The sequence below is a fragment of the Branchiostoma floridae genome, chromosome 1 (genome assembly GCF_000003815.2).
Source record: "Branchiostoma floridae strain S238N-H82 chromosome 1, Bfl_VNyyK, whole genome shotgun sequence".
In the NCBI taxonomy this organism is placed as follows: domain Eukaryota; kingdom Metazoa; phylum Chordata; class Leptocardii; order Amphioxiformes; family Branchiostomatidae; genus Branchiostoma; species Branchiostoma floridae.
Genome location: NC_049979.1, coordinates 27,637,608 through 27,649,822, shown reverse-complemented (window position 1 = coordinate 27,649,822; position 12,215 = coordinate 27,637,608). Strand labels below are relative to the sequence as shown.

The 12,215-nt window shown below is 37.6% G+C and overlaps 1 protein-coding gene across 1 annotated transcript in view; it reads left to right on the top strand.

Moving 5' to 3' along the window:
• Positions 1–12,215, top strand: part of LOC118419221 (ryanodine receptor 3-like) — a 129,206-nt gene that overhangs the window by 98,358 nt on the left and 18,633 nt on the right. Inside the window, exons 101-110 of the mRNA XM_035825574.1 lie at positions 739–803; positions 3,349–3,360; positions 5,148–5,228; positions 5,811–5,956; positions 7,380–7,451; positions 7,701–7,805; positions 8,207–8,288; positions 8,730–8,800; positions 9,002–9,067; positions 10,201–10,236. Of these exons, the coding sequence (XP_035681467.1) occupies positions 739–803; positions 3,349–3,360; positions 5,148–5,228; positions 5,811–5,956; positions 7,380–7,451; positions 7,701–7,805; positions 8,207–8,288; positions 8,730–8,800; positions 9,002–9,067; positions 10,201–10,236 (736 nt within the window). The remainder of the gene's footprint in view (positions 1–738; positions 804–3,348; positions 3,361–5,147; positions 5,229–5,810; positions 5,957–7,379; positions 7,452–7,700; positions 7,806–8,206; positions 8,289–8,729; positions 8,801–9,001; positions 9,068–10,200; positions 10,237–12,215) is intronic.

Genomic DNA, 12,215 nt, shown 5'->3' with positions numbered 1-12,215 from the left:
GGTATGAGAATAGTTAACTAATACAGGCTGCAAGTATCTTTTTATGAAATATGATATACTAATGAACCACTGCTTGCATGCAATGAGTTGTGAGCATGTCAAGGAATGATTTGTGAGCATGCCATGGAAATGCGTTTGCTCCTATACATGTATTGACAGATGACACTAAAGATACTGATGTATTGAATTTTTTTGTCCAATTCGTCCTTGATCCAGCAAATGTTTGTCAAAAATTTATCAGATCTAGCAGGTACTAACAAATCTTAAAAGGGGTAAAAGAGATTGTGAGAGAAAAGTGCATTTGGATGTTTTCTGAATTGAAGTAGACAAGAAGAGTTAATAGACATGAGTGTTTTTTCGTCAAACAACGTAGTGAAGTGGATAGTTTAATGAATTGTCCAAAATAACTGATACGTCATGATTCTTTTCTAGAGTGTTATCAAAGTCTCACTTTAGGTTATCAAATAATTCACTCAGCCTGCTTGTTTGAAACCTATCTTCACTACTTGCTTACAATTTCTGTTCATTGATATTGTTCTAACATTAGAACGAGTGCATTTTACAGAACCACTATTGAATGCTGTTTTACAATATCAGTGTCTGATTGTTGCACAAATGTACAATGTGTATGATGCTAGTATTGGACTTGCATATCATTATGGTGATGAGTATTGCTGCAAGTGATGTAAATGAACATTACACATAGTTGTGCTTTTAACGACATGTATTTGTCCACAGTGTTCTCGACCTGGACACCTTTGAAAGATGCAACAAAGCTGAGGGACTAGGGGTCGGGGAAGTAGGTAAGCATTCACTGACAGAAAAATTAGAATGTCTAGTTGCATTATTATAGTACTTTCAGATACATGTCACATATCACACAAGGTGAGGTGCATCGTATGCACACCTTACACATGTAAGTGTGTCACACACATGCACACACGACACGCACACACACACAGACACAAATGCACACACACACACATTATAATTTAAATCGAAGGTAAAAGATTTGACATTATTACCACACAAAATGCTGATCTTCACTAAAAGGCTTAAGAATTATATGGCCAGTTCATGCTAAAATGATTTTACTTTGAAAGACACACATGTACATGATTCTATTTGTACAGTTCTTAATGTGTCGAAATGTGTTCAACTTAAAGGCATTAATTATTTTAAGTCAAAAGAAGTTAATTCTTTCACATTATGTGACACATCATGTGAAAGATTTTCTAATGAATTATATTCAAAAACTATGTAGTACTGTGTAAGCAGTGTACCTTGCAAAAATGTAGGTTTATATTAAAATTATATTTCATCAATGCCCACATTATGATTTTTAAAGAAACATTCACAATGAAAAGTTTGCAAAACAATGCCTTCGGTTTACCTTTTGTTAGATAAACCATTGTCTAGTTTCTAAACGTTGTACTTCTAGGGGAATGGCAAAAATAGTTGTGTGGAAGGTGCTGCTTAGCAGAGTTAAAAGACCAATGCATGTTGAAAATGACCTTGATGCTAAGCCATATCTAGGATATACCCCTGCAGCTACCAGTTTGTGTGTCCCTGCAACTGAAAGCCTTTTTTTCTGTGTGCATGCTGCCAAAGAGGGAATGATGCGACGCTCAGCAGGTACCTAATTGTAGTTTGGATGTCGTCTGATAAATTTCTGTTGTGACACGTTTTCGTCTCGTGTCCACAAGCCATTGTGTGTCCATTTCCAAAACATGAGTAAAAAGTCACAACACAAGAAATATGCACACTACATACAGCCTGGAGGCCAACCTTTCCAGCTTTTGACCACTCCCTCAGTCACTTTCATAGCCAAACTAAGTGACAAAGAGAGTGGACAAAAAAAGCAACATATCTAGGCTTGAAGAATAACCACAACCCTTCATTTTGCCCTTCGCTATCCCATCCAGAAATGTCAATATTAGTGAAGGTTTTCGTCAGGCAGTTTAGTGGTAGTAGTAGTAGGAGTATGGTGGTAGTAGTAGGAGAAATATAATGATAGATAACCAAGTGCTCATTTCATACACATGTGAAGGGCATGTGCCTAATAGTCATTCAGTTCAGAGGTTTTGGACAGATTACTTTATTTTGATTTTTCACCACAAGGATTATCAACTTGATGTACGAGGGCTGTTTAATAAAGGTTTTGCCTGACACATTTTAAGTTGTGGCAGGAATTTATATTTGTATATTAATAATAACCTACAAAGTATCTATGAACTCGTAACATCTATTCCTGTACAGCTTCTTGGATTAAGTAAGGTGGGATGATGAAACCAATGATGACTCCACCAGCATAAGCATTGACCAGCTACGATGATGATGATGACAATGACAATGACAGTGATGACAAGACTGGATCCACGATTGTGAATTCATCTGGCTTCACTATCCCACCTTGCTTCACCTTAGCAACTGTAAAAGAATAGCTGTTGATTGATAAGAGTATCATGATATAATTTCAGCTTCATAGATATATGTCATTGGAGTGTCTTATTAGGCCTCCTTCCCAAATGGACAAGCTGAAACCATGATCTAGTCAGGCAAAATCTTTCTTGAAACGCCCTCGTACATGTACATGTACATGAATTGTCAGCAGATCCTCAACATACTAGCAATCGTTTCTTGTCAAGTTGTTAACTGAGATGGTATTGTGACTATTTAAATGTTGTGAAAGGGCCCAGTTACAAAGCTTTGCTTTCTGGCATCACTTAACCATCTGTCTAAGGAATTAAAGATTATCTTTTTACTGTCTATACCATGCTATTCAGACTTCTGGTATGGTGGTATGTCCAAATTAACAGCCCGTAGTTACTGACAAAAGGATAGAAACATGATTGCCAAGCTGATACTTAAAAGTCTGAAAACTTTGACAACTTGGTAACAACACAATCCAATAAGTCTTGTTCAGGACAGTATGGCACCCCTTTGTTCTGTGTTTTGGCAATTTGGAAACTCAGAACAACTCTTCTTTTATCATATTTCAATTAAGTCATGCCTTTCAGTCTGTTACGTGTCTATTCTTTTGTGTCAGATGATTTGTTGTCATCAACTTTCAATCTGAAAAAAAAGAAGAGTTATCTGTGTGAGGGTTTTGTTGCATTCTGCTTGTTGTTGATAACAGTCGTAATGTGGTAATAGATATCTGTCAATGAAGTTCTTAAAACATCTTGGTCTAGTCATGTACATGTACAGTAGTCTTATACTTTTTTTTTAGAGAGAATCCTCCAAAATTGTGTGACACATGTCAGTATTAACCAGAAGTGCATATATTCATTCCTCCACCGGTCTCACTTCCGTGAACATCATTTCCACCCCTGTCACCTCCGTCAGGGCTCAGTTCTGGTTTGTAGCTTTCCACTGCTCTACATCTTACCCTTCATACCTATCTCATCACTTCATCATGCCTAATGGTCAGGACAGACAAATCCTTCTAGATAAACTCGTCCAACTCTTAAAGACACATGTGTTTGCCTGTCCTTCAGATTAAAACTGTAAAAAATCTAATTTTTTTATCAAGCAAAAATTGTGTTATACATCAACATATTGATTGCCAGTTTTTACTGAATTATTGGGTTTTTGATTTGCAAGAAATCCATTATACAAAAAAGAAGCATTACAGTAGAGAATATCTTGGAGAGAAAGATACCAAGTGCTTACTAGTCTCTTGCACAATGTCACTGACAGCATATCAGTTTGTGCCACTTTTCGGTTTAGTTTTTCTATGACCTCAACGTTTATAATCCAAGAACTTTAAACTTCTTGACAAAAGCAGTGATGTATGTGTATATCAAATGAAAAATCATTATGCTTCATTTTTGGTCTGAGGTTTGTCCAATTTACCTAGTAGACATTTAGATTACATAAAATCTCCTACGCTGATTACTCTGTACTTCAAAATTGGGGTCCACCTAGACCCTTAACTATTTCCTGATCCTATTTCATCATACAAAAGCCAAGTGGAATTGTTATCAATCAATCAATCTGAATATCATGCGATCCTGTCCGAAATTCAGAGCAAATTTGTAACACAAGAAGTATGTGTCTGTCCTTGTGTGTGTTGTTTTCTTTTTTGTTTTGTTTTGTTGGTTTCCTGTGAAAGTGTCTGCCTTTATGCTAACGTGCACCTTAGTCAAGCTGAATACTAATAGTGTGTTGTGCTGTGCAGCATCCTTCTAGCAGGCACTGATACTGCTCATTAACTGTATATAACATGTAAACTGTTGGTTTGATTGTGATGTATTGTCTATGCCTTATAAGTAGTAGAGGTAATATTTGATAAATACATGTACCATAAACCTATTGTACATAAAGTTGAATTCGTTGTAGTATGATAACAGTTGGTACCTATCTTAGGTATACTAAAAAAAACACAGAAACTGAGATAAAAACTGTTAACCTTTCCTCTATAAAATGATAATAAAACAAAAGTGCTACCAAAGAGTAAATTTCACACACATCTGCTTTTGACCATGGTAAGGTAGCTAGTCTCCTTTTGCATCTGTTTAAAATGTTTTCAGATATTTCTATTCCTAAAGACCAATCAATTAACCCACATTTGGACCAGAATTTTTGGAATCTACTTAACAATGTGGAATCTGTAGTTTTAACACCATATACACCTTTCTCATGTGGAGGCCATGATAGATTGTAAAACGAGGTCAATGAGGCAAACAGACAAAACTTATTTCTAAAATCTGCTCCCATTTAGATTTCCCCAAAACCAGACAAATTTTCACAATATAAGATCAAAAAATGATTATTATAACTAGTGTTATGCACCAAAAGATTAAGCAATTTAGAGTAGTGTAGACTGATCCCATAGTCCCTTAAGAGATGCAAAACAAAAGCATAATAATGCAAATATTTGATGGACATGCGGCCATTTTCTTATTGGTCGATTTCCTACTTGCCATGCTATCATTGGTTGAACTGCTGATTGTGATGGACAATCTTTTCTTTGCCTCATTGAACTCGTTTTTTATCTATCATAGTTGCCACGTGAGAAAGGTGTATTGTTGTTGTAGAGACCACCAGGGAATGAAGTTTGTACATGTACCTTTTGTGTGGAATTGTGGATACATGTACATGGTGCACCAGTGTATCTAGATCTGGTCACCTCCATGTTACAGGACAACGTGCTCTCCATGACGCACCCTTCACCTGCTCCCTGTTCCGCTTCCTCCAGCTGCTTTGTGAGGGCCACAATCTGGGTAAGTACATGGAATCATTATATAACTTTTGCATTTTACCTGGAATGTGATAACATTCTGTACGGTTATTCCTAATACCCCAGTCACATTGCACGAAAATCAAGGACAATGAGTCTGCAAGCTCTAAATGGCTTTTTTGGCAGTAATATGCCTGGTGTATTATCGATCAGTGCACAATTTTTAGGGATCATCAGTGATTTTTAAGAGTCAGCTGTGCTGTGCACCGAAACCTGTTCTTAACATCAGCAACTTGTTACCAGCTTGTTACCAGGTCGCTTGTATGTCGTTGGTACCTCATGCAGGTACCAATCAACTTTCGCTTGCTATTTAGGTCTACTGCTCAATATGATAGCGACAGTTTATAGGTAAAAAATATGTGCGATCCTCTGTTGGTCTTAAAATTGGCTGACATTCCAGCAATCAAGAAGTACGGCCAAAGCTCGTCGACAATGTGATGGGTATTACCAGGTGATAAACTTGGGTTATCAAATAGACTCCTGCATCTGGCATTGAAACTTGTTTTTTCGAGTGGGTACGACATGAGTAAAATACAACAATCATGGATTTGTTCTTTGTCCTCAGATTGGCAAAACTACTTGAGAGCCCAGATTGGCCACAATGCCACCATCAACCTCATCATCAGCACTGTGGACTACCTGCTCAGACTACAGGAGTCCATGAGCGACTTTTACTGGCACTATGCAAGCAAGGACCTCATCGATGAAGCAGTACGTATCAAAATATCTTACTCTATTCTTTGATTAGTCTGCAGACAAGCTCTTGTTGGTAGCACTCGTCCAGTTTTACCATTAACTAGAGTTCGGCGACCTCATACCTCCATGAAAATTTAGAGTTTTCGTAAATTTCATGCAATTGACTAAGACATTAACATAACTTTTGCATGGTGTTTTGCATCATTGACAAACGTACACATGTCACAATTATAAAATTCCCATTATTAATCATAAAGCGGTTTTGCAATTTTTACATAAATTATGCAAATAAGTTCCTCATTACCATATTTGGTATCTGCTTATATTCCACCTATCATGATTAACATGTGTTACATTTATTGCAGTCCAGTTATTGAAAACAATGGAATGATACAATCTCCTCATTAATTATGCAAATTAAGTCCTCACTTGCATAACATCTATATCATTATGAACATCTTTGCCTAAGGTACCCACATGCCTAATATGATGCCAATCCGTCAATCCTTTCTGCAGTTATCCTCTTTGGAATGTCTTGACAAAAACGCCCCTGCAGTTCCCAAATTAAATGTTAGGGGGTTGAAACTTGCCCCACTTTGTCATGAAACTGAAAGCTATCTACCACCCAAATTTAAAGACCATATCACGTCCAAGACAAGAGATACATGGAAAAGACTGCTATGATTGAATGTTGTCATTAATTATGCAAATTGGCTCCTATTTTGCATAATTAGTATTTCATTTTGTACAACATTGTCTGAGGTACCTACATACCAAAAATCATGAAAATCCGTTGTTCCCTTCTTGAGTTATCCTCTTCAGAAGTTTTTGACAAAAATGCCCTACTATCCCTAAACTAGACACTAGGGGGCCCAAACTTACGTCATTTCTTCCTGAGCACAAGAGCTATCTAATACTCAAAAATCGTGACCATAGCATGTTCAGAACACCGAAATAGCAAACCCCGGAAGTTGCGATGCAGTACCAAGGGAAGCCGCTAGGGGGCCCAAAATCTAATCATTTCTAGCTTTCATCACACCCTACCAATACACCAAGTATGAAACCAATCCACCAAGCCGTTCTTGAGTTATCTTGTTTACACACACTCAGACAGACACACAGACAAACATAGGGTAAAATATAACCTCCATTCCATTACATTTCATGGAGGTAATTATGTACATGACGTATGTCATGGACAAAGGTACGTGCTATAGAACATTTTGACTTGGGAGAGTTATTGACTTGGAAGAGTCACTTGAAAAAGTGCCAGCAAAGCAGAAAATGCAAAGTGTTCTATTCATTTCATTCTTTTCTTTTCATTAAAAACAAAACAAGTAGATATGTCAGAAAGATATAGTAAAAAAGAAATGGATTGATTAGTAGATAGTTTAAAGTTCATTTCCACGTGTTAATCTCATTTCTCTGTATTTTGTAGGGTCAAGAATATTTCAAGATTGCCATCAGGATAGCAAGACAAGTATTCAACTCCCTAACAGAGTTCATCCAGGTGAGATGATCTTTAGACCATTCATCACTTATTAAGTTACAAGACATGGTCATAGTAATATCGTTTTTTTTAGTTTACAAAATTTTGCTCTTACATACATGATATACATTTACATGTACAATAGTTACAGATAGGTGACTTTTCCATACTGCTATTATATGATGTTACATGTATGAGTTCACTCACTGCTATTTGTACCACATTGACTGTTGTTGTTCAGTTGATTGACCCTTCCTTCTTACTACAAAGGGCCCGTGCCAAGGCAACCAGGAGACCCTCGCCCACAGCAGGCTGTGGGATGCCATCACAGGGTTCCTCTACATCTTTGCTCATCTACAAAAGAAACTGGCACAGGTACATGTAATTCACTCTTCACGTGCAGAGATTTACCATTTAACATCTCAGGAAGGTATTAGTGGATTTTGATTTCATCTCTGCAAGATACTGTAAATGGCTTTATGTTTGCCATTGCTGTAGGGAGAAAATGGAGTTTGTGGTGGTTGTAAGTTCACAGTTGAAATTATAGTAGTGCTACTGTGCTACGGTCACATAATGGAAACACTGACACCTTTATGGACAAAAAGTCGGAAACCAAGATAGTGCATAGCCTCACACCTATTAGTAACTTGGCAAGAGTACATGTACATGGGTTATTATAGAACAGTACGTAGTTACAGTAACGTAGGTGGTGCTTAGGCAAAGGGCTAGGTGGGCAATTGTAAAACAATAACACTGTCCATGATTTATTCTGTCAGGATTCCAGTCAGGTGAACCTACTGAAGGCTCTGTTGTCGCTACATTCTGACATGGTCACCATGCTCCTGTCCTTGTTGGAAGGTAAGTTTTTATGGGGCACACTTTTCATGGGGGACACTTTTTCATGGGGGACATTTCTGCATGGGGGGAACTTTTTCGTTAGACATCATCTTTTCTGCCATACATTGGTCTTAATTTTCTTTATCATAGTTCTACTTTTTTTGCAGCCAGTGTTGGCTACTTGTAGTATAAAAAATATGTATAACTAACCCTTCAACAGCAAAGCAAGCCAAGAAGAAAACACCGCTTCATGACCATTTCTAGTACCATCTCTCTCCTTGGTGCTGAAATCTATGCGTAACATCACCATTGCTTTCTATGGTGCTGACCACCATCCACATACCAATCAGGATATTTTCCTGATCAAGAGTGGTTGTTTAAGTGGTTCTTTTCAGCTTCTTGAGGGAAAATCTTTTCCCACAAAGGTCTCCATTTTTATTTAACTTTTGCCTTCTTCCATAGGAAATGTTGTTAATGGAAACATCGGAAAGCAGATGGTAGACATGTTGGTGGAGTCATCACAAAATGTAGAGGTAAGAGTTATTCTAATGCATGTACAATATATCAGTCTGTCTGATACAACAATGATTTTCATTAATATCATATAACATCCTTTCAATATATGTCTAGTTTTACCCAGAAATTAAGGATAGTTGTAGCATTGCTATCAATGTTATCTTGTATTTGCAAACCTTTTTTCAGGAAGTCTTATTTTTCTTGATTTGTTATTTCAGATGATTCTTCAGTTCTTTGACATGTTCCTGAAGTTGGAGCAGGTCACCGAATCTGATGCATTCAAGGTACTTACAACTTACATTGTTGCTGGTGTACAATATGTTTGTGCAGTTGATCGCATTCAGTACCATACCTGCATTTCAGCACTTAATATGTAACCTTCATAACCTGTCAGCATCATAACTTGTCATTCTCACATTTATTTCACAAGCAATTCTTGAAATCAATTTTATATTTTAAAACTCAAGTCTTCTTTGTTTTGATTTTTGCTATACACTGTTTAACTTTTTGGGCCATTTGAGCATGATCTGACAACTGTCATTTTATAGGCAGGGAATATTTTGTGTACTAGCTGTTGTGAAATGCATAACCTACCTACCATTATCCCATTGCCACTACCATAACCATAACTGCTTTTGTAAGAATGATGTCTGCTGCATGCTAGAAATGATTTCTCACTGACTTACTCTCTACTGTACTTTCCTTTTCCAGCTATAGCACCCAGATACACAAACCTGTGGACTAAGATATTTATACCCAGCAGTCTAGTGTTGTATGCTATTTATTTAGATTCCCTACAGCGCCTGTTTCAGACATTGGAGAAAACATATACCCTAAATACCTGCTTAAAAGCCCTTCGTCTTGTATTGCTCCTTAGACCCACTTTTCTTTTATTGTGCTGCTTACTACAATATGTAATAGAAACCTTGTGGTCACAGAAACTTAATGGGAAGGACGTTCTACAACTAATCCAATTTACCAAATATTAGAGGCTTACGTGGGCTTCCTTTTGCTAAGAGATTATTTTGCTGTGCCTGCATACATGTATGCCTCATGCCTTGTAACAATGGGATGTACTGACAAGAAGGTTATAGCTAAAAACAATACTATCAGTCACAATGCCCGAAACAAATGCATTTCTAATGTATTTCAATAGGGTCTTCCTCTGACCCAACCCCCGATTTCTTGCTGAAATTAACTCTTACAAAATGGCCTGCAACTGGCAAAAAATAACAACTACTTATTTTTCCGCCCCTAAATCTATTTTGTTGATAGCTAATATCTAGCTGCTAAGAGAGGAACGTCAGAATTCAGCTCACTATGTCATTGAAACTACTTTCCAATGGTGCTTGAACTTAAAATGCGTATGACTTGTGATTGTGATGAATTTTGAGACTTTGCCACTGTTTTTCCACAGGCCATCTTGGAAAAAAATGCACAAGAGAGAGGAGATGTATGTAACGTCAGCAGTTTTGTGACCCCCCCTTTCCCCAGCAGGTGCATGACTGCCCTGGGTTAGGGGGGCAAATTGTGTGGTTTGCTGTTCCCCACAAATTCAGCCTGTGATTCTCACCTAGTAGACACATATGCATGGTACAAACTAAACAGGACTCTTTTTCCCCAGCGTGACAGTTTGGGTGGGAACTCAACACAGAACAGCATGAAGGAGAAAGAAACTACCCCAGTTTGCCCCACACAAAGTTTAACATTAACTAGTCACTATGAGCAAACCTTAATCTATAGTATCTGTTGCAAAGCAGATGGACGGTAGGTCAAAACAGCGAGTCTGGAACCAAAAAAAGATGTGGTGCTTCACATATCTGTAAGATCACGTGCTAGTATGATCACATGTCTGTAACTCTGACGAGTTTACATTCATAAGGCAACGGTGATCGCTGAAAATTTGATCTGTGTACACCTTAGTGTTGGAAGAAAGTTAAGCATTGTACTATGATTACTACCAACACAGATGAGCTTCCATGATTATTAGGAAAAGTATTTGTTCAGACTGGACAAGACATTCAGCCCCAATACTGGCATTTGTGTTACAAAATCAGATGAGCAATGTTTGTGGATTCAATCTTACCATCTACAAGAGATGTTGAAATGATTAAGATTAAGAATGCTGCATGCCATATATATGCCAGCTTTTGCGAATCAGAGGCCTGATAGCTTGCTGGAATTGGCAGCTTTTAATGTAGTCAGTAACAGTCACCTGCTGCATCTGCAACTGTATGCCTTGCAAGTGTGATGTTGAAAAGTGTAGCACACGTAACTGATGTGCCAGCACAGGGTTTGCTGTGACAGGAGTGTACACAAAGAACACTTATCTTTAACATTAGGTAGTTCTCTTGATTGTAGTTTCAGAGACAAGGATAAGATACTTGAGCATCAGTTCGCCAACTTGCTATTGCTTTATGTCATGTCTGTCCCTCGTGTTATCCCTGCCTTGTCAAGTTGTATATTGTCTGTATAATGTCACTGTTTAATCAAACTTTGCCTATTTGATTTTGCAACTTGGTCTGTTAATGTAATTGGTATAGTGCCAAGCTTAGCAAACTAATTGTTGGCTAGTGCGAATATGTACTTTCAAATCAATGAAACATGCTCAGAAAAGCTAGGCAACAAGGAGATGAATCTCTCGTATTTTAGATTAAAGATATTGCAGTTGCATCTTCAGTACTCAAACAAACTTAGAAATGTCAGAATGTAATGCATTGATGAAAAGACGAGTACAGACAGCATTATAATTTCATGCTGAATTGTGTCATCCCCATTCAATTCTGGCTTCTTAGATATTAGTTTCTCTCTCAGAAATCAGGTTACGAATGTCCAAGCAAATAGCGCGACCGTCTTAAAAGCCCGCTAACATTCGATTGAGCAGCATGGTTCTACGTGTCTACCTGCACACTGGAAGGTAGATTGGTAACACAACTGGGATAAACACGAGTTAGGTAGATTGTATTACATAATTAGCATATACTTGCCCGCGGGCACAAACAAATAATGTCCCTTCATGCGTCCAACCTAAAATCCGTTTTGCTAAGAAAAGGCTTCTAGGCCCTCAAGTATGCAAAAGCTAATGTGAACAAAGTTGATATATTTGTTGTAAGTTGTATTTACACATTATCTTGTATAGTCAGGTCTTCTTTTCAAAAACTACCATTCAGTCACCAAATCACCAAATACACATGCCTTGTCATAATAGCGGGTCAAGACTTTGTGGTCTTTTCTGTTGCTAAGCCCTTTTCTGTTAAACATCTTTCCCTTCAACTACAATGTTTTACATGTTACTCTAACAAACAATGTCAGTGCTAATTATTCTGCTCTGTAATGTTGTCTATTGGTGTGGTAGATATCTTACAGAAGGCATCCCTCACTTTCGCTCCCCGTCCAAACTTTAAACACGGCTGAAAATACTTTTCTCTGCAT